This window comes from Netta rufina (assembly GCF_964035555.1).
Source record: "Netta rufina genome assembly, chromosome: 1".
NCBI lineage: Eukaryota > Metazoa > Chordata > Aves > Anseriformes > Anatidae > Netta > Netta rufina.
The window spans coordinates 65,443,627-65,467,872 of NC_140123.1; the positions used below are offsets into that span (position 1 = coordinate 65,443,627).

Consider the following 24,246-nt stretch of genomic DNA (forward strand, 5'->3'; position numbering starts at 1 on the left):
AAATGGAAACAATTTTTACATTCAGATCCCATTCATACAATAGACAAGGTTTCACTTGGATTATCTACTCAAATTTGCACTGATCCTTAATGATTCTTGTATTAATTCAGCTAATTACCAGAAACACACTAAGAAACATTGAAATAAGATTTCTATTCCTACCTTGCCTCATAGATTCCACCTCCTTCTCTGTCACAAAACTCCTCAAAGCTTTTGCAGAGGCTAAACGTATTGCACCAGCCTGTGAGGATCTTCCTCCACCAGAGACCGTGCAAACCATATCATGTTTTCCAACTCTGTCAAGAAACTGGAAAGGGAACAACAACTGCTCTCTAAAAAATAAATAAATAAATAAATAAAATTATATACATGTAGGTAAGATTATATTACGTATATTTCCTATTGTAGTATATAGAAAAACATGGTTAACTTTCAGACAGAGATCCAGGAAGGCATTTATATCCCTAATGTCCTACTAAAATACACTTTGTCAGCCTGGAGAGAAGAAGCTCCAGAGAGACCTTCTAAAAGGTGTCCACAAGAAAGCAGGAGAGGAATTCTCTAGCAGGACAAGGACTAATAGCTTTCAACTAGAAGAGGGTAGATTTAAATTATATATAAGGAAGAAATTCTGAGGTGATAAGGCACTGGCACAGATTGCTCAGAGAAGCCCCATCCCTGGAAGTGTTTAAGGCCAGACTGGATGGGGCTCAGAGCAACCTGGTCTACTGGGGGGTGTCCCTGCCCGTGGCAGGGGGTTGGAACTGGATGGGATTTAAGGTCCCTTCCAACCTAAACCGTTTTATGAAAAGCAAATTACTAGCAAGGATCATGTTCAAACTGCCAATGGTAAGTACTTGAAGATCAGTTTTGCAATTAATTTTGTCTCACTAATTATCTATGGCTGCCAAGATCTGAATATTAAAGACTGAGAAATCTCTCCCTCTATTTTTGAGCTTGGAAACCACAACATAAAATAATCACATAGGGTCGACAAAGGAAGCTTTCCATCCCTTTTGAGAAGTCTTTTCTATAGCAAACCGCACATCTTCAAGATCTGAAGCTGTATATAAAGTGTCTTGCTTTGTTTGCTTCTACTCATTACTGTATGACAGAGTAATTACATACAAATACAATTCACAAGTCTCTCAGGAGGTTTGCCACCTTTGATTATTATTTTTTGTTCAAATAAAACTGCAAGTCCTTTTTAAGGCAACCAAAATTTGAATTATCCAAACATCCTACTTTCTTGGTTTCTGCATCCCTGCAGAAAGGGAAAGAGAAGAAACAGAGCAAGGCTTACCTATCACTTCTTACAGTGCTCACTCCTGGAAACTAGGAGGAGAGGCAAGACTAATTTTCATAAAATAGACAGACAGGGGAAAAAAAAAAAAAAGACCAGTATCAACTGCGTACAATACAGAACCAAAAGTAATAGTATAGCATGACTTTTGGTAGCATATTTTCAGTACGTTAAGAATACAGCATTTCGTAGTGCTCTCACCTGTCCTGCAGCACTGGGAAGTAATGTAAAACATCTATTCCATTCACCGTAATTTTTCCAGTCCCATTGTCATAAACTGTTACAGTAGCTCTTGAAGTTTTTCTTGCACCTTAAAGGAATTAAAAGCAATCTGTTATGTGCCTTCAATATTCTACAAAATTTCAAATACCTAAGAAGTTAAGCTGATCTTCAGTCTTTCAAACCGTACCAGATGTTTGTTTTTTGGAGGCTAACATAATAAAAAAGAAGGAGGAAACAAGTAAATACAGACAGTGAGCAGTCAGCTTTCAATACATTTTAATCAATACTATTAAGAAGGTCAGGGCCACTTTCTGGACCTGGTGAAGTCAGTGTGTGAAAATACACAGACTGTTGAACGCTTATTTTACCATAAGCACAGCTTCAAAGTCTTTAATATTAAAGACTTGATAAAATCATACAGAAGTTTAAGAATATTCACATGGAAAAGGTTAACACTAAATATGCTGATATAAATAACGCTTACGCATCATTTAGCATTGTTTCCTCTGAAATTACTAGTTGCAATTCAGTTCTGTAAACACATTAGCTTCAAGTTAAAACACAACAAACTCTGTGCTAAAGCCTACGACCAATCTTCTGGGGGCAGAAAGGAAGCAACCCTAATAATGAAACACATTAGACATTTTGCTTAATTAAGGGGGGTGATGGGACACAAACGAGAATGTTCTTGAACTTATAGAGATGTCTTTTCTTAAGATGGGTTGCATGTTTATCGAACTTCAGCAACTACTACTCTGAAGATACTGTTGAAAACTAACAGTGGATTAAATTCCAGTTTGGCTCTTTCACATCTCTTTGTTTTCATATCATCTTGAAGTCAACCCAGTGAGAACAGAGCTCATCAGCTATTTTGCTCCTCAAGCTCTCTGAGGTTTTCGTTCTTATCCTCCTCCTACTGCTTAAGAACACATGCTCCTCTTAAACATACAGCACAAAGTGTGCATATGCAGACACAGACTTGCATGTGCTATGTCCAGGAAGAATCTTCAGGCTTTCCTACCCATGTTTTTGATGCATTAGTTTTCCTAATCAATCACCCATATCATATCATATCATTCTTCCACTGTGTGTCACTTCACTGAAAATGTAAGCCACTTGTATTTAGAAGATGCACAGGCCCTCATAGCTTCTCTCTAACATCCCCTGTCTCAGTATCAGTGACTGAATCCTGTCTCTGTAACATAATGTACAGTTCATCAACTTGTTTGAAAATTTAAGAATTTTCAAATTCTTTGCATTTTCCTCAGCTGTTTGTAGATACTGAAATGCCCTATTTGTTATTTGCGTCTTCAAAATTCTCATTTCTTGAATTGCCTACAAAAGTCATGATAAAGGCTACTTAGTGGTCTAAGCACACCACTTTTATACTATGCAACCAACACAGAATTCTCCATGTGTTTGGGATCCCCCAGTTCCCCATCCTTTACGTTCAGTCAACTTTTCACAGCAAAGTCTTTTTTTCTTTTTTTTCTTGTACAATGTGCAGCACAGTGAGGTCCTCTCTACATAGATAGTACTGTATCAGAACTAATAGCTGACAGACTGTGCCAAAATCTGACTTTGTTAAACCAATCTGAATCCTAACTTAGTATGTCAAAACATAATTAACAATTATAAATCCCATATACACAGAAGCATATAAGAAGAAATAGCGAAACTGTGTTGTACATACATTAATATTATACAGAAATTAGTGGGAAGAGGAAAAAAATTCTGTATCTTTACCAGCCAACTTGAAATTTTTACCTTCACCGGTGCTGAAGGCCACTCCTTGCTCATCATACTTCAAGGGCTCAATAACAACTTTTTGCAATTGCGCAGAGATTTCTCTGGAAAACTTTTTTATATAATTCTCCTCGATGTTACCACATGGCATCATCACCAGTTTTTGTAAAAGTTGAATAAATCTCGAATACTGTAGACAACAAGAACTTCATTAAAGGATGCAAGTGTAATTGTATTTGCTAAAAACTTTCTATTTTTATGTACTTAATCTTTCCTACTTCACTTTTATTGATGATTTCTGACAAGATGACACTTTTGCACCTACATGCTGATTTAAGAACAGCATGCAGATGCATCATTTGCTGTGTGACTAAAGATACCTGGTTCTTTCTTCAGGCAACAATGAAGCTTTAATTCAAAGTATAACCACCAACCCCTTTGTAACACAGGATTATTGTATGAGAATGAAGTTCATCTCGCTTTTAGAAAGAAAACATTGAGGGGGTCTTCATTCTTTTGTTGTCATTAAAATGGCAAAAGGAAAAGATTTTTACCTCATTTTCAGTAAGTCAGCATATTCATTGACTTGGAAATAATTTTATTTCACTAAACTGAGCCTCTTAAATGATTATATTTCATAATATATACAGGAAATACCTATCTATCTATCTTTGGCTGTTCAAGCTGAGTTGCTTTAATGTTTATGATTTCCTTTAAACCGAACAATCAAGCTATTTAAAAATTCAAGAGATACTTGACTTAAAGGGCAACCTCTTGAAATAAATTATCCTTTGCTACTGTGTGGTTCTCCTTCCCCCTTACACCTCCTCCGAAGTTCTTCAACATGTGATTAAAGAGTAAACACCACTGTGTTAACCCATTTGTGCTAAAAGCTGGGATGTCCTGTTATGAAGTGTTACTGGCAGGAGTACCAGATAGCTGGGTCACAGGATGTAAAGGTATGCCAGCTTTTAAAACGGATTTTTCATATACATATCACATCTTTATTTTTGAAGTTTTCTTAACTCACCAGTTGTTATGAAAAGTATTTTCTCTTCTGCTTCTAGAAGTTTCTGCACAAAATTAAGTCTTTTTTTGGTAATTTAGCAATCGCTTCTGCAACTCGACATCACTCAAAAAGCTACTTCTGTCTAACAATCTGACACAGATCTGTGGCAAAGCCTTCAAAGAGCAGAAATATAATAATACAAAAATTTAAAAATTATGGTGGCTGTAGATGAAGAAAGCTTATAACAGTTAATTTGCAGAGTGAAAAGAAAAAAAATCAATAGCTTTGATTTTGTTTAATACAGCAAACACCACAGAATATTTTGTTGCAGTGGCAAAATAATAGAATTTGAGTGGGTAACACTAGCAGCTCTTACCTAGGTATTTAAAATGCATTTAAACATTAGTGGGGCTTTGGGGTTTTCACATGTTGAGAGGCCAGGACATAACAAGTCTTTTTTTTATAGTCTACTGCAGTCTATCTTCACAGACATGTAGTGTACAAAACCAAGCAGCGAAGAACACCAAACTGGTTGGTTGTACAACTAGACTAGTTTCTGGGACTCTAAGAGGAAAAACAAGCATCCCAAACACAGGAGCTAATGAAAACACTGAGATTGTAACTACTACTACTAGGAGCAAGATAGCTGAAATCTCCTGGGTAGATCAGGATGGAGAACTTACAACAGCAACTTCTAACTTACACTTACGGACATAAAACTGCTGAAAACTTTTCCACTTTACTCATAGACAGTAAGCCACGACATGTTACTGTCTGGATGACAAATGAGCAAAGGGTACGTTTGCTGCTGCCATGCTATTCTGTAATGATCTTGTCCACAGGGCAAAAAAGTGATTCAGTACTGCTTCTAAGTGGAAAAAATATTTGGAATGCTCAGTGTTAGATTCTCATACTCAAGCTTAAACTTCCCGAAGAAAACCAAAGTTGGTCACACAGACTAAACCTGCTGTTACAAATCTAATGCTATTTAGGGGATTGCAGGAAAAAGCTCTGAATAAGAAAAGTGGATGACTATCAGGCTTGATAGTCTTATTCCCAGAGAAGCATGTAAAGTACTCCAAATCTTGATACTGATACAGCCTACTGATACTGGCAAAACTACAAAAATCCTCTTCTCTCCTCCCATACTTCATATCAAGGAGAATGTAAAAAGAGCTATCCCAGATGAGACCACAGATCTATTTAGCTTTATATCTTGTTTCTGATATTTGATTCTGTAGCCAATTGCTAAGAAAAGGAATCCTTAGTTCATCCTTCTCTGTGACTTTATCACTATCATGGCCTTAAGATTTAGTCAAACACCCTCTACAGATTTACCATTACACAAATCCATCACGTTTCGCCATCTTGAACATTCACCCTTTCCCTAAAATAAAGAGAAGAGGTTCTAGCCCTGTTTTTAATCTGTAATTAGAATAAATAACTATTTATTTCTATTACAAGCTGTCACTATGCTCCATTTTTGTTAACACAATTAGATGAAAAGAGACAAGGCCTACCACAAAGCTACCAGAAGAAAAAATGAACTTATGTTAGCAACAATGGAAAACCCTTAATTGTTCTGTACTATGCTAGATATAAAAGGGACACAGGGTAAAGAGAACATGAAAATAATGTAGTAGTGCTATAAGCATGTGCATTTTATGGAAAGAAAGTTCTTTTGAAGAGCACCTGCCTCTATGTAATGCCTTTACAGTATCCAAAAATGCAGAGTCCATGTTTTTAAGACACAAGCCTCCTTAAGATTAGAAGGATTAATTACTTACATCATCATCCGACAGTTTTTCTAACAACATTTCTTCCAATTCCGTCTTAGTCAGCCATCTGCTGCCAACCAGGTTCCTGTTTAAAATATCACATATATCCTCCCTTTAATTAACCATGCAATTAGAGTTACATCACAAAGGACCACACATACAGTCTTAGCTCAGAAATATATTTTCCATCACAAATGAATACAGATCACATTCCCATAGTAAATAGAAAAAGGCCTACGCTGATTTTAAAAGATCTTTTGAAAGAAATGGTAACATCACATATTGAATTTACCAAATTAAAATTATGTATTTCATTTACACATTATTCATATTATTGAAGTCTGATATTGAGCAAGATTACTCTTGCAAGAATAATCTATCTTCTCCTCAGCTTAAAACTTAGTTTGACAAATTTGCTGCTAGGAAGAGTTTGGTTTATTAGCAACAAAGAAACACATCAGAAGGCAGGATATAAAAAAAAAACAAAAACTTAAGCAACAAAATTTTGCCTGTGGTCTCCAATTCTTTGGCTCAATACCAAACTCTACTAGCAGTAAGTATGGTCAAGGTACTAATGCAGCAACAACAACCATACTGTATTTTAACTACTATATAAACTCGGTCTGCTCAGTACAGAAACTGAACCAACAATAGAAAAAGCAGAAGTTAAGAAAACAGCCTCATACAGAGATGTTAACACAAATAAAAAAAAAAAAAGTGTGAAGTCTTTGGGAAATATGTATCATACAAAGTGTCTGACAAAACAGAATGCTACCATGAATATACACATCAACTTTATCAGGTAAATTTAAGGCAAAGCACTAACTTTCTTACCTCTGTAGGATTTTTTTTTTAATTTTTTATAATATATATTTAAAGAAGCAATCCTAATGAACAAGCTCTGATTCAGAAAATCATTCCTACTCAAGGTGATTTTAAGTAGTACTTCTGAAGTTCTGATTTTCATGTTTTTCTGAGTCAGGGCATAAGAAATATTTACTTAGAGACAGTGCTGGTTTTAACAGAAATCTTAAGAAGTACCTAACCCTGACAGCTTCAAGTATATAGTATATGTATTTACGTATAGCTACTTCCAGTGAAGCCAGTGATTTATTTAGTTTAAGCTTATAGCTTTTTGCACATTTAAGTCTTTCAAGATCAGGTTCCTACCCCACAGTTAATTTTACAGTGTGTCCATGACAGATTGCTTGCTGGAAAAAACAAAAACAAAAACAGTTCCTACCAGCCCCTACCTACACTGAGGAGATAAATTATTGAGGCTAATCTCAAAGGAAGTACTACATCCCTTAAACCCTTTAAACTCTCAGAGTTTTTACAAACATAACAGAGGAAAACAAAAACTTTCAACCCTGACCACCTTTAGGTCATTTTTCACATCAGTAAATCCACTGGCTGAGCTCTCTAAGGTTATTTTTCAGCAGCATACACCAAGAAACTAAATTCATTTGTTCTCGTCTGCTTAGAAACTAATACAGATCTATAATAAAACATTCTGTGGCTCACAGGACACTATATATATACACACACACACACACCATGAACAAAGATGCACTTCTGGTATTTAAGAAGGAAATAATCTCAACAAATTAACCCCTTCTCTTCCTAACATAAATGATAAATGGCTGAGATTAAGAAGTGACAAACCAACACGATGTGCAACTGGAACGGCGCACAAACCTGGCCAGAAAATACACAGCAAGAACATAAATCAAAATTTTTTTTCCAGTGTCTGAATTGTAACTATATAAAAATTGGTAAACACTTGAAAACAAACCTTCCTAGCTGTATCCATTTCTTTTAGATACTTGCTTGATTTCACATTCCAATATATCAAGATCTTTGCAGAAAGAGTAAAATATATTTAAAAAAAAGATCAAGAATGCAGCCTAAGAGAAGTGAACAGTTTATAAAACATATATCCATTTCAAAGACAACCCTGACAGTATGCACTGAGAAACCAACAACTATAGTATTTCACAGCTTGTTCTGGTTAACATGCATCTTTTCTGTCCAGTGGCTATGGCCAAGCTAAAAAGCTTACTATGCACACCAGAAAAGTTAAAGAAAAGAAGGGAAACCAAATCCAATTACCGTTAATGGTGATATTAGAACAAACCGAACCAAATAAACTTTTCTAAAATAAGTACAGCTTTGATGATTCAGCTGTACAAAGCCATTAGAAAAAAATAGTGGAATTAACTATTTTGATGCTCTTCAGAATCAACATTGGTAAGTAAAAATACTCAAGAACAGCAATCAATGAAAGACTATTAAAAAGCTCAGCTTCAGATATTAGGATTTTTCCAACAGTTAAACAACATATTTGATATTTACACAGGCCTTATTTTCTCATAAAAATCTTACTACCCTTTTCAAAAAACTTTACTAAAGAAATAATTAGGAAACTTCGTATACGGACAAAGAATACTGGATATTCTCTACATATTTTCAAGTCACACTTTTGAATTCTTATATAGGAGAGAACATTGAAAAGAGCTAAGAAATATTAAATAGCAAGAAATATAGTTGGGGGTTCCCTATTTCAGCAGTGAGCACTCCACACATACAGATTACACACAGACCTTTCAACCTGAAATTAACATACAAATATTCAGTCAGGGAATAGGGAAAAAGTCTGAGAATGTGTTAACGGAATAAAAGGCAGGTAGGATGGGAGACTACGACATGTGCCAAAAACAGCATACTGAAGCATTTTAAGAAAAGTAATATCAATATGGAATCCAACTGGAAACGTACTTTTTTTCCTTCTGAGGTGGCAAGTCTTGAGCTGCCAGTTGGTCTTGATGTTTCTGAACATTTAGCAGTTTTTCATAGGTATCCTAAAATATATACGAAGAAGAATTTAAATGCATTTTTTCATTTGTTATTTGATTTTATTATGTAAAACATGCTTATGTGGTTTTGGTCTCCAAACATCTAAAACTCAAGAGGTTAGAAAACAGAGCTCTATCAAGTTAAAAAAAAAAAAAAAGAGCATATTAAAGCTAAACCAATAAACATTTAGACAGTGGGTGTAATATTTTCATATGTAGTTCAAGGTAATTAATTTTGAATTGTGCTGTTGTTCTTCAGTTTGTTGCCTTCTTATACGTGCTTTTACAAAAATTCTCAAATGTATACAGAAAAGAAGCTACGTTTATATAACGGATATGCCTCCAGAACATACTGCACAATCTTTCACAGAGCATTCGCATTTTAGCTTGTCTTTCTCAAAATAGTGAGGAGATTTAAAATTGTAAATTATTTCATTTAGCTAGATTTTTGTACATTTGAATTGTCAGCTCTATCAGTAGTCTGTATCAATCAGAACTCCCTCTTACCCAGGCACATCCACAAAAACATACACAATTAAATTTATCATAATCAGAATTAGTTGTGTGGGGTTTTTTTTGTTTGTTTGATTTGTTGGTTTTTTTTTTCCTTTCCCCTCCAAACATTACAGATATACTGGCTCTACATTTTCAGTACTTTTTTCCCCCTCAACAGTTTTCTCAAAATTCTTAGCTATGTAACTTCAAATCATGCTGTGACAGGGATTTACAACTTCAGAAAACCAAAAGCAAAAACATCCATAAAGCCACACAGAAGATATTACATGAGACACGTTTTTTAATAAATTATCTTCAGTTTCTTAATTTCAGAAACTTTTGGAATCTATTTTGTTTTAAAGTATTACATCTAATACTAAGAATTACAGCAGTGATTTAAACTAGAAATAGGAATATCTGGAAAAATAATTACAAATAATATTGAAACAAAACAGAATTGTATTACAGCAAAGTGCTTGAGTGTAAAATAATTTACTTTCATTAACAAGTGAAAGTACAAAGCTTATAACCACTTTCACATACTTTAATAATGTAAGGACTTTAGCAAATACTAGGGAAACTACAGATTAGGAATTACCGGGAACAGGGAAGGATCTTTTTTTTTTTTTCCTGTACTACTTACAAAGAATAGACTATTAAAAGAAAAGCAAGACAGAAACATACTGTTAAAAATTAACCACTGAAATTCCAGTTCTTAACACAAGTAATGTCGTGACTTGCAACAGGATGCTATGAGATTTCTGCAAGTTTACAATCTTTTCTTTTTTTTAAACAAAAAACAAAAAAACAACAACTTGCTTAGTTACAAACATCTACTGTCCAAGCTGATTTATCCATTGATATAAAAAAACACTGGCTGACATACTAAAAATATGTGTACTTAAAGTACATGAACTAAGAACAGATTGCTATCTGAGCTGCACTCGAAGCATTTAAACAGGGACAATTCACTGAGGCCTTTGACGCAGGTCATCGATGACATTTTTAACAGCACCGTGGAACAGAAGTATTTTTGGAATAACTCCACAGTATAAAATCCTGCAGTACAAAACTTCCCACTTTTCCTTGAGACTGCACAAGAACTCATATATTATAGTGATATGCCTTCCAGAAATCTTTCAGTTTTGACAGAGATAACCCATTTCAGGTAGGAAGTAGGAAAATTTTTCAATTTAAAACATACTCTGACTTTACAAACATGAAACATCACATAAAAGGGCATAACAAATCATATTTTCATATACTCCCAAACCTCAGAAATACATCTGTACCTTCTTATCTTAGAGATCTATGGTAGCACTACTTTGGGTATCATTCATATCACATCATCTTTCATAATCCTAACAGCTCTATTCAGAGCTGACTATTAGGCTGCAAAAAGTTTTCTGTGCAGGCAAAACAGGCACAAGGTTTGGGTTAGAAGGTATGAGATGTGCCTGACACCAAGAATTTTTTTTATGCATTTGTAGTTAGACTGGAAGAAGAATGAGTATGGAAGCTGTCGTGGGGATGGAAGAGAAGGGAAAAGGATTTAGCTGCAGGTCAGGTATCTCTGGAAAGTCCCTGGAACAGGGGCTTCAGAATACTTTGAGTATTGGGAAATCAGCAAACCAGACACAAAGATGATATTTTAGGAATTAAGATGATCTCTTTAAAATGTTCAGGTTAAATTATAGAAGCAATGGTCATTAAAAAAAAAAAAAAAACACACCAACAACACCCTAACTAAAAAACCTTTACACAGGAGATGAAATCAAGTAAGATTAGAAAATAGTATTATAAAACATTTTGGCATGGAAGTCAAATTCTAAATATAATTTCCTGCATATTTCTGGCAATTAAAGTGGACTTGAATCTCTAATGAGATAAAATTTTGGTCTTAAGCATTAAGAAAAAAAAAAAAATTAATGCAAGCATTTAATGTCTGTAGAGAGATGAAGTCAACAGACTAAAGAACCACTCACTTGTGCAGTAAAGTACATGGATGAGTCTTTGCAAAATCAGGAATCGCATGTAATGCCCAATAATTTATCTGACAGATCTTCACTCCCCACAGGCTAAAGAAAGCGTCTGAAGACACACTTGCTTTTTCAAAGCTGGCAGGTGAAGATTTTACTAATCACTTCAGGATTCAATAGTCCAATTCATGAATGTACACATCTGTGTGTCTTGTAAACTCAGCTAGTACACAATCAAAATAGCTGATTTTACAAGATTGGCTATGTGCTAAAATGCTTCCATTTCTAATAGAGGTATCAAATTTCAGATCTGTGTAAGGATGAAGTCTTCTAAAACACAAAGCAATATTCTTCTTTTACCCTACATAAAAATTTTGGGAAGAAATTAGCAAATGGAACCCTAGAAAAATGAGGGTTTCTTGGTCCTTTTTTTTTTTTTAAATGGGAATTTAGCATTGTAGCATTTTGGTTAAAATATGCTGCAGAGCTCATATCATTTTGCCTTTCTTCATGTTTTTTTTTTCACTTCAGCATATACTTTAAAAAAAAAAAGTTAAAATGTTGTATTGCATATATTATCCACAATCTGATATTTCTAAAAAAGTAAAGTAGCAGTTACATAAAATTACTATTTTGCTTCACAGACTGGTATGAAGAGACCATTTTGTCTTGCTCTGTGCATTACTAAAATATGACATTTTCTCCAAAAAACCTTTAAGTTAAATGATGATCAAATATACGAGCAAATACTTGTGAAACTGTTTCATGCAGTAACCATTCTGTTGTGTATCAAAAGTAAAATAAATTGTCCTTCCCTGACAGCTAAACTTTATTCAAACAGGCAGAACAAAGGCAACAATGGAGTATAAAGTGAGTATCCTTTATGAAAGTTCGTTTAATATTCAAGTCATAGCAACATGTATATTGGCTGTTATAATACACGTGAATACATATGGTTTCTATTTTCACTAGGTGGGTAACATTATTCCCTAGCATTAACTACACAAACAATGCTGTGACCATTTATGCCACCAGAAATTAATAAAAGTGAAGTTCCACATGAGTCTGTGTAGTAATTAACAGCATACAAGTTTAAGCTAAATATTACGTTTATCCAATTTATGAGACTTAACGTAGCAATTTTAAGGACATCTTCAAATGGGATTGATTACTTACACTACACTGTATTAACATACAACCTTTCTTTTTTCCTAGCCAAATTAATTAGCTTTGAGACTTACAAATATGTTTTCTTAAATACACATTAGCCTAATAAGAGGTTAAAACAACATTGGGAATTTCATGCAGATTTCGTCTTTCATTTGGCTGACTGAAAAAAAAACGTTAAATCTCCTTTAATGGATTCAGGCTTACAGAACTCTATTTAATGAAGATATTTAGAAACATTCTAAGAACGCTCAAGTACTTAAATATCCTATACTAATGAAATTTGTGTTTGTCAAAGTGGCTTTGTTTGAAGGTGGTTGCCACTGTTAGAAACAAGATGCACACTATTCTCTTTGAGATTTCCAAGGCAATCTTGCATACTCTTTCTAACTGCTTGGAAGAGCTAAAAATAAACTTGTGCTCCTTGTAAAATTTGTAATTTCTTCATTATGATGGAATGCAACAAAACATCTTGCCCTTGGGTTGCTCCGTTTCAGCCAAAACAAATGCAAATGGCTTGTCAGATGACAGCTGTTTGATAAGGCTCCTCTACAAGACCTGCATGCTTTACTTTTTTCCGTGAAACTTGGGATGAAAGGCAGAAGGCAGGAAGAGAATTAATGTAGCATACAGTCTAAAGGCAATGCTACAACCGTGATTAAGTAGAAAAGTTAAAAGGCACAGATTTTCCACAGCCTCGCTGCGTGCAACCCATCCGTGTAACAAGTTGACAGGCCTAGCGCGTCAGCTCCATCATCCTCTCCGACAGCTAAAACGCAGCATTGCATCCCTTTTCAGAGAAAATTTGCGTCTGCACCATGAAGCGTTGTACATTATTTCTTAGCACTGCAGGGGGCTCAAGTCCATATGGAACCTTCACAAATATTACCACAGATCAAACCAGCGGCGTTTCGAGGCAGATTTGACATACCTATTTAAATGAACAGCAGGGGTCCTCGGGCTGCCTCAGGCTGTGCAGGAGAAAACCTCTGTGGAAAGCCTATGCTGCAGCTCCATTACTCAGCAAAGATACACTCTACATTTATCATTCATTTCATTTCTGCCAGGGCAAGAAGCTCATTTGCCCAAGGTCAACAACAACAAAAAAAAAAAAAAAAAAAAAAAAAAAGAGGGGGGCTGTTTTTTATTCTCCCAAAGAAATAAATGTACCTGACAAGTGGGGATTTTGTCCTTTGGGTACGCAGTACACAAATAAACATCAGATAATTCTAATAAAATCATGGCACTCCGTAAAACTGTGGACTGACTTCAACAACGTAAATTTTATTCTTTTGAGAACAGACTAATCACAGAAATAACTTTTTAAGACTATCTAATGAGGAAACAAAATCCGAAGTGACTGTCCAGTGAAGTATTTCTGCATACAGCATTAATGCTTTCATTTCCTATAAGTACACATAAGAAACATGCATAAACTCTTCTAAGGAGGTAGATAATGCTTGCGCTATTGATGGTCACAGATATGAAGTGCCTATTCATAATCCACGTGAAGACTCAGAAGCTGTATCTGATAGAACATAATGAGACCCTACCATAAAGGTAAACAGATGCAGATCTTTTACTCCTGGAACCATGCTAATCAGAAAAAGCCTTAAGTTTGCATGAATGAAACAGTCTTAGAAAAATCAATTAAGCAGTTTAAATGCAAATTTTCTTCATACTAAATGTCAGCACAAATAACATTTCCTATAGCTTTGCCCTTCAAGGGGAAAAAAAAAAAAAAAAAAAAAAAAAACTTTTTTTTTTTATTCTACAGCGATTTTTCTTAGGACTAGCTGGTTTTGTTGTTTACACATTCTCCACTACTAACTTTATGCTACTAAGTGGGTACAGCCTATAAGAAAGCGGTCAGACTATTCAGATGCAGATCATAGTCAAAACTGTAAAATAAACCAAAAAATACGCAGGAACTATTATCCTCTGTTCTCTTAAACTTGACATAAAAACACCCCTAGTAATAGATATTGTGGCCAAAATTAGCATTTCTTTCATGTTCAGTGCTGATATGGCCTACCGTGAAAACACTGAGTAAAGTCAGGAGCTCCTAATACACATCCCTAGAATAATGTGTCCTTGACTGGGAACTAACATTATTTACTACAGGTACCATACTTACATGCATTAATGAGTAGTATGACTGCTTGCCGGTATAAAAGAGGAAGTGAAATGGCCGGCCATCTTCTCCCCACTGGATTTCTAATGAAAAGCAAGATTAGACAAGAAAGCAATATACACTCATTAAAAATATATATATATATATATATTTGTATTTAATTGCAGTTACAAACCTCTTCCATAATACTGATTACCCTTTAAAATATCAGAGAACAATGACATTTCGTGGGTATACAACCTGTCTGGAAATCTAATGATTTAGACTACCTTGGTAAAAACAAACAAAAAATCAAAACTCTAGCTGCAATTATAAGTAAATATTTAATACTTCTAAACATCTTTTAACACAAGGGAATCCCTCATGCACATCTTAAATGAACTTTCAAAGACTGTGTAGTTGGTATTACAGATGCAAATATCCATTTTAGAATAGAAAGAAGTACAAATTAAGGGACAATTGAAATCTACATAATGATGGCAAAAGGCTAAATATTAACTGCTCTGGAAAACAGTGCTTTAAACTCTGAACAAATTACTTACTAGTATAACACATCTAAAACAAATTTAGTATTCATACAATTGTCTTTTGCATGTAACTGCAAATATTCAGAACTTGGGAGATTTTAAAGCTTGTTCATGTTGATGCCTGTGGGATATTTAAACACAAGACCTATGCTATGCTTTACATAATTAGTACAGCAACAAAACAGGCTTTGTTTAATTCATCACATCCAGATTACCTTATTTATCAAAAAAAAAAGCTATTTATGGACATGAATTTCAACTTAAGAAAAAATTATGTATCAAATTTAAGTGTCTTAACATTACACCCATCTCTTCCAAACACAGAAAACTAACAAAAATAAACACCTGAGAGCTTTTAAAAGATTGAACTGTAAAGAAACTGCCAGCCATTTTATCCAGTAAGTTCAGCTGAAGCAAACTACAGACAAAAGATAAGACTCCAAGAACCTGTCTGATAAGTATGCTGGTGTATTGCACTGAAACATTAACACAGAATACAGCAGAAGTGGAATAAAAAGATGTAAAATTAAAAAAAAAAAAAAAAAAAAAAAACAGAAAGAACACTGGGGGTATTTAACCAGGTATACTACTGGGGGAATGTATGAATTTCTCTTTATGTGGCTGTGAAAGCACGTTTAGTTGAAATCCCTATTCAGGAAACATTCTGAAGTATATGGTTTTGTACTTCCAAATTCTTAAAGATGTAATGCACAGTCAAGAAAAGCTGCCTTAAAAAAAAAAGATATTTATTGAAAAGTGTTAATTTTAGACACATACATTTACACTAATCCTAGTTCTCAGGACAGAGTTAGAATCTCAAATAACTCTTTGGTCCTGGAAACATATACAGTAGTAGCTTAGATTTTAAAATTGCATAATTATGATTAACTGTCTTACCCTTTGCATTCTACTTTCTATTTCATGATACTGTGAAGTTAGAAATTAATGTGTGATACCATTTAATAGCTAACATTCCAAGACTTCTAGCAATGCAGAGATCTTTCTAGAAGATGCACAAAATTCAAAAAGAATCTATTGATTCCAGAACAGTAAAAGGAAGGAAGGAATAAAAGAAGGAAAATGATGGGATTCCACTGATTATCAGAAGTTTCTAAATGGGACTCAATAGTTCAGCGAATAGAGAATTTCACATCCATGCTAAGAGTTCATGCTAAACAGCCAAAAAAATGAAAAACAACTTTGTAAAATTCTTTGTAAAATTTAATTTGGTGATTTCAACCAGGTTCTCACTAAACAACATATTGGCACATCACTGACCTCTGGGTGCCTCAGGAAGCAAGGCCGAAGACTGTATGGATCGAATGGAGATTTAAGACTTCCAGGTCAAAGATGAGACGTGATGGGAAGAGGTTCCATTCACATCACCCCCTATTCTCTCAACTGGCAATTTTAAGGCTGTAATTTCTCTGCTTTTAGAGCACCGAAGGTACCAGGAAAACTTTTGGTTTAAAATAGCATTAATGAATATTTTATGGATGTGATAGACAGCACTGACAAAAAAGCTACTGAATTCGACAAAAGGTTTTCCAGTGACTTCAACAGATTTTGCACGTCATTCTACCTGCTGTTTATTTTTAAACAATGAAAAACATTTATCCATAATCAGTTCACACTATGCCTCAAAGGGCTACTGGTGTTCCAGAACCCAGCAGTATTTTTATTTTTTATTTTTTTTACCCTAAAAGCTAGAATACTAGATCAGGCTTTGTACTGCTCATGTCTTATCAGTTTCCTCCCCCACATTGTTCCTAATAAAAATAAATTTGTGAAAATAAGGCATTCTACATATACAAATTTTCTTAATACTTCGAAAAAGAATATGGAAAAAAAATTATGAACACTTACTCCTCTGTTCTGGAAAAATTTCTGTGGGATGCTGCAAATAAATAAACAAATAAATATCATCAAAAGGAAAAAGTTACTTGAAATATCATGCTATGGTTATTCAAAAATGCAACAAGAATTCCTACCTTCATCATGGGCCTGGCTCGTTTGTCGAATAAGCCCGAAGGAAAGAGATAGGCAATAGCTCTCTGAAAGCAGAGATCACATATGTAATTTTTCCATAAAAGAAGCATCACAACATTGCTTAGGTACTTTCTCATACAGAAAATTGAACAATTTTTGCACATACATAAGCAAAACAGTTAACAACAACTGCCACATATCTGCTGTGTGGAAAAGAAAAGCAGTTTCCTCAGGAATCCGCAGGTGGAGTAAAAAATCTCATTATGAAGGTTGCAATCTAATATATCAGAATGAGTGAACATTCCTTTGCAAAGTTTATTTTTTATAACAGTACACATTTACAATGACTCACCAGAACTACTCGAGTGCAAAGACCACCTTTTTAATAAGTAAATGCAACACTCATTTTTCCTTAAAACTTCAAATGCTGCAACTTCTATGAGAAATTACATTTTATTAATCTTTCTGAAAATATCAGAGATTGTTAATAGTGCCTTCTGACAAACTGAGCATGAGAATTGTATTTATTCAAACACAAAACAACTGGACACAAAGTTTTGCAAATTTGGAAGCCCAGTTTCTATAGACTTAGGTTCCCAAAGTCTACTGCCACAACAAACGTTGCTTTTAGAAGATACTTTACATACCCTAAATAAGCATTTCATTAAACACTGCATTTGGAAACAACTGTGAATCACTGCAATCTTTGCTGAAGTTGAACTAATAGCGCAGCAAAGCAAGACTCCTAAATGCCATTTTTCTTTTTTAAAACATTAATTCTCTCACTTTCTCGATACCTAAGGGTTTGGTAAAACAATTTAGAAACAAGTATGACATTACACACCCATGATTTACCACTGTTTGTACGGAGTACAATGTACCAGATGCATCACTTTCTTTTACTTAACCAATATTCTGCGTTTCCTGTGATACATAAACTTTGTATTATTTGTCTCCAACAAATAAAGTAGGAATGACAAAATTCAAAGTCATTCTGTCAAAATGCAAAGCAAAGCAGCTTACAAGGTTAAACCCAATGGCATGTGTTTCCATTCAACATCATTTTACTGTCCCTTTTCAGTGCAACTGAAACATAAATGTTTATATTTGTATTTACAGAATGGTTGGGGGTTGAGATTTCTGGAGGCAACCTACTCCAACCCCTGCTCAAGCAGGGCAGCCCAGAGCAGGCTGCCCAGGAGCATCTCCAGGCAGCTTTTGAACATCTCTGAACATTTCTGAACAGGGAAAACTTATTATAAAACATTACTAACATATGAGAGCTGTTCATTTCCATTTGTTTTCAGAAACGGAAGAGACAAAGACAGCCACCAAAACCCCCCAGATGCATGGCTCTGGCGATTGTGGTCAACTTCAGACAGCAGGCAGTAGAACTTGAGATAGAAGTCATTTGCTTGTACAATAACATGGAATAACTGAATAAAACCCTCTGGCTGTCGCCTCACTTATATTTCCACTAGACAGTAAGGAAAAGTAGAATTACAATAAAATCACAATTAAAAATCTGCTCTTAAGAAGAATGCCTCTTTGTTAGTCAGGCAACCTTAGGGCTATTATTTGCTGATCGTTTTTTCCATGGACATGGAGTAGTTTGTCAGTGCTTCAACAGATTTAATATGCATGGAGTGTAAAAGGACCTAACCTATTACTTTCATTAATCCCCTACTGGTATTCTGAACAGAAATTTTGAGAATTCTGAAGCAAACAAAAGGCTTAACTTGATTTTATGAAATGGTAATTTTGTTTCTCTTAGTGACTACTGTATTCCCATTTGTTAGTCAATGGGCATTTTATGCATACACACAGTAGGTGAACACCTATTTATGAACAAATGGGGATTAATTATGATGACAATAGAGAAATCCGCTGTGAGCCAAATGATGTTAAACAAACACATTATATAATATATTAAAAGAATTTATTACAGGATATTGAGACTGACTGTGCGTGTACTTAAGAGGTAGACGTTATACAAGCATCTCCGGAATCTCAATCAAAACAGCTACTGACACCTTAATAAATGCCAAATTTACAGTTTACCATTTATAATGGAGAGTGTCTGCCATCTGAAATGTGCTACATCTTGGAAGTTTATTTTATATTGCTTGAGTCGCATGTCCTTCATGCTAAATCATAAACAAACCCTGCATTAAGGAATCTTAACACCTACTTTTAGCTCTCTACACATCAACTAGCCAAAGAATAATAGTCCTATTTTATAAGTTTCTTTTTTATGCTGTTGGGGTTTTTGTTTTTCCCAAAATGAAAATAAGTAGTCTTCCTGCCCTCTCCTTTCTTATGGAAAGTTATTTGGAGTATTTCTATCAGGGAGTATTTGCCTTTATAACCTGTTCAGAACTATCCTGGGATGCAACAGACTACAAGTAAAGTCTTGCTCTCCTTTATTCAGAAGACTTTCTTCGTGTTAAATAGCTGTGCCCTCAGTTTTTACTGAATTTGACCAAGAGCTGCTTTCCTTAGGCTATCATTTCAGGTAGGCAAGATTCATCCATTCTCCTCTAACCTCCACAGATTCTGGGCTACTCCTTCACAGTTCTATCTGTTAAACCCCACTATTCCCATTGTTTTCTAAAATAGAACACAGCTTTCTAGAAAAGGCACAGCCATAATTATTTTCAACAGAAATGCTTAAAAATCCATGTACATAGTAACAGCATGGTGTTTCCAAAATGACTATGTAAACTGCTGGAAAAAAAGGTGGAATGGGTACAGTCTGCATTTGCTATGAGTTGCTGCAAAAAAAAAAAAAAAAAAAAAAAAAAAAAAAGTACCAGTTTCCTCTAAGGATTTGAAGGTGTTTGAAGGTGCTTGTTTTTAAACTCTGTTGAGCCATTCAGAAAAAAAAAAAAAAAAAAAAAAAGGAAAAAACCCTTTGTAATCACACCTGCTAAAATGCTAAATCACAACGAATACACATTAGTATCAAGATGGTTTATCTCAGACATTGCTACACTGCTGAAGGACCACATAGTATTTCCCTTCCAGTTAGAAAGTCTGAATTCGAGCCAGTAGGCATAATGAGAACAAGCTTCTATCCCTATCAAAAATTGTATCTGGCAGTCCTTCAACCAAATTACATGCAAAACAATTCATTAAATAAACTGCCCGGCGCTGCATGGGGCATGTTGTGCAAATCCAACATACCTGCCACACCCTCAGCTTCCCTCCTCATCGTGGATGCTGCACATGCTGACTCCTCGTCCTCGCTCCCCTTCCTACCTACAAGCCAGGAAGCTTTTCTCAAAGCTCAACAGACTTTAGTTCTGAGTGAGAGAGGTTCAGCTGGGTCAGGAAGGGTTGCTTTCGTTTTTTTTGTTTGTTTGTTTGTTTGTTTTTTAAGAAATACCTTGAGGAATTTGATACCTTAATTCCAACAGAGCTGACCGAGTCATACTGGGGTAGGGGAGGGACACTGAGGCACTTCAATCCTTAAATTACCCGCCATGAATTGGGGAGATTTGACAGGGCAAATTCATCTTGCCCAAGTGCCTTCCCGAGCTTTTCTCAAATACAAAACATTCTAATTTTCATTGCTCAAATCATGTGTAAATAAGCTAAGGAGCATCCACTGAAAAAATATGTTTTGTAGAAAATAAATATTCAAAAAAACTCCACCCCAGGTGGGCTGTCTTGCACCAGCATCTTCCTTGGCATAGAAGGCTCAAGAATCCAGCTCGCCTTTTTAAATATAAATTCTGATGTGGATAGAAAAGCAGAAAGACAGCATTTTAACCCCATCACTTGAGAAAAAAATTACAGCCATTAAATGCAAAAAAAAAACAAAAACAAAACACACTTCTTTTAACATTAAATTATGTTAATTAAACATTTTCAAAACTAAAAAGGTGATATCTTGTCCAGAGCTTAGACAGCAAAAAGCTTTTGAAAGAAATAAATATTTGTTTCTTTATTTTCACTGTAACTTTTTAAAAGACTGAACAGTATTCGAAAGAAGAAAAAAAAAATAGCAGTCATCAGTTCAAATGGACTGATGTGGAGTTTGTCTCCACTAAAGTGAAGTTTTATAAAAGTATTCTAGATTCAACTAACTATTTAAATAAACAGTGCAAACCCCAGTGTTTCTGGTAAGGACAGTGCTGGACATCATGTTCTTACAGACATGAGGAAGTTCAGAAACGTATTTTGTTCTGAGTAACGCTCCTGACATTTCACGTATGTTAATATTCACTCACTTCTAACAGGCTGGGTTGCTAAAACTGGAACGCTACTTAGAAATCAGATGCTCTGAGCCATTTTTAAAAGCAACCGAGTATCACCCATTTTTCATTAGAGAAGTCTTAATTCATTGAAAGAAACCATACCCTCTAAGGAACAAAGCTTCTCACGTTTATAACATTTTCATGCTGAAAATGCTGCCTTACTGGTACTTTTGCAACAATATATATTAAGTGAAGATATTTATTTCTAAATGTGTATTTTAGATTTTTTTTCCCCATCTGCTTGACAACAATCTATTAGGTCATACAGCAGACAGCAAAAGAAAATTAACACATTTCCAGCTTTCAAGTTTTGCTAACTTATGGGGAAGAGTACGGCTTCATGATGAACTCCTCCTATCTTAGAGAGCATTTAGCAACTGCATGGAAATGAATAATAAAAATACTGGCATATAAATAGGTCACAGAGATTAAGATGCTTTTCCTATATTAATCTTACTTAGATTTCTGGTCTTTAAAGTAGAATATCTCAGGACTGACAGTGGAAAATGAAGGTGGGCTGTTTACTACAACCATAAGTTAAAGTTAAATCAAAAAATAAAAGGATTACAGCCTCCACTGGGAAAAAGCACTGGGTCAGGACTGCAATCTCTATTAATTAGGTATCCCAGCTGGGCAGTGGGTATGCAGCTGTTAACTTGATCAATGACTTACCTAAATGTCATCTCTACTGATTCGCTTATAAATTACCAGCAAGTGAGACTAATGTACAGGTGCTAATTTATTTAAACTGTTCTCTGCAGTTCTACATAGCTTTATAAACTGCATCTGGCACCTAATGTTAGCTGTCAGTTGTACTTAGACATGCCTGTCCTAACGACTCTGTTCATTAGAAATGAGCACAAATTATGAAATATTGTGAAAAATGATACATCAAATGGAATGGGCAAAGCAAATCAATTAGAGAAACTTCATACCACGTATTCACACATAGGAGAATAAAACATCTCAGCTTCAGAGCAAGGTCTGTAATACCAATTAAAAAGCAATTGGTAGACTTCTGCAGAGTTATATATCAATTTGCTGGATTTTTTTTTTCTCCTCCAGAAATACAGTTGTAACGCACAGCTTAACTTTTCATTCCCAAATAAAAGCATCGATAAGAGGCAATTCTGCTTCCACAACATCCAGGAGAAGGATTAACAAGTCAACTTATTTTCCAGTTTAGAACTTTACAAGGTTTAGCTTCTATTAAACTATACCTAAAACTCTAGTGAAGGACAGAATCCTGTGATGCTTACTTTGGAAATACACTGCACAGACTGATTAACAGTAGAAGACATGGAGCGCTCACATGCTCGATGTAAGCACTCATCAGAAAGAATTATTTCTGTTTGAAATGTAAAGCTTGATAATTCTCCTGCCAGTGCTTAAGCAGCTTTTATATTTTTATAACAGAAATTTAATTATGCATAGCAGACACTATTATAGACTGAGTATTTTCCAACACCTGATGGAATATGAAGAAATTAAACATGCACCGCAGATACTTGGTATCCCTAAACAAAATACTACTCTTTTAGCTCCACTTCTCCATCTTTTAAGAAACAGAGCCAGCAAAGAGGTCACATACTTATCACCTGCACTGCATGTGTTAAAGCTAATTTTCAGAATGAATCTGCTTTTACTAATTATGAAGCTCAGTTAATGTTGTGCAAATTATAATAGGGCTGTGGATTCATAAAGAAAGAACAACTACTTGACTATAAATGGTCACCTTTCACTTGCAGTCTTGCTGTCTGTAAGCCTTCCCTGTAGACTCTATCAAGAGAAGGAATCCAGACTGCAGGTAAATGCACTGTCCTACCTTTAACCTTTCAGGCAAGCTAACTAAACTATCAGGAGCAGCATCTGTAGTAAAATGAGAGGGCTTTTTTTTTGCTGACAAATCTGCGCATGCATGCCTTTTTTAGTTACTTTCTTGTAATGTGTCATTAAACGTAGCGGAAAAAAAATAATAATAAAAAAAAAAACAACATCTGAAAAATGCAAGGAAAATAAATTCTATGGTCTGTTAAAAACTGCAGAAAAGTAAAGCCAGAGTAAAGCAGGCTTTTATCGCTGACCCAGATGGCTCAATGAATACTTTCACTGTTGACCGGAAGGGTCTGCAATGCCACTTGTCTTTAGAAGAGCAAAGTGATATCTGTGATTCTGAAAGAAAGCAGCCACAGTACCAGTGCATAGCTTCGTCCTCATGAAGTTTGATTTCCTATGGACTTCTGACTCAAAGTCAACTTTCCCTTATGGATTTTGTGATGCCTGACAAGACTCAAGTCTCATTTCAGCCTTTTTCTCTGCAGGCCATTAACTGCGTCTCTTCTCACTCCGCCATCTATTTTCAGAAAAGTTTAAAAAATTCATTTTGAAGCCTCTCTGTCAAATGTGGTTGAAATCATCCTGCATTACCACCTACAGGTGTAGTTCTTCTTTGGCATAAGCATGCTGTCACAACCTCCTATGTGGACACAGCTACGCTGACACAAGTTTGCCACAGAGAGGTGACAAAACCATGCTAGCAAAACAATCCCCTGGAAAAACTAAGCCACGTACACCTCTTTTGGCACATACAACATCAACCCTGGGGGACCCACTGCTACACTGTGCTGCCATGGCTCGAGTAATAGTATCACTGCTGCGCAGAAAAAGCTCCGGCTACGAGACTTCATGCAGCTTCACCTAAGACTGAATGTCACCAAATGACATTTCTCCTCACTGCCTCTCATGTGTGATAAAAGAAATGACAGAAGTGAAGCACAAGT

At 35.2% G+C, this 24,246-nt stretch overlaps 1 protein-coding gene across 1 annotated transcript in view; it reads right to left on the bottom strand.

Annotated features, from left to right (window-relative positions):
• The window catches only part of MRPS9 (mitochondrial ribosomal protein S9), a 30,474-nt gene that overhangs the window by 1,353 nt on the left and 4,875 nt on the right, over nt 1–24,246 (bottom strand). The window contains exons 3-10 of the mRNA XM_084306005.1: nt 17,207–17,269; nt 17,082–17,112; nt 14,692–14,771; nt 8,837–8,919; nt 6,068–6,143; nt 3,293–3,461; nt 1,505–1,613; nt 163–332 (exon numbers count right to left, since the gene is read on the bottom strand). Of these exons, the coding sequence (XP_084162131.1) occupies nt 163–332; nt 1,505–1,613; nt 3,293–3,461; nt 6,068–6,143; nt 8,837–8,919; nt 14,692–14,771; nt 17,082–17,112; nt 17,207–17,269 (781 nt within the window). The remainder of the gene's footprint in view (nt 1–162; nt 333–1,504; nt 1,614–3,292; nt 3,462–6,067; nt 6,144–8,836; nt 8,920–14,691; nt 14,772–17,081; nt 17,113–17,206; nt 17,270–24,246) is intronic.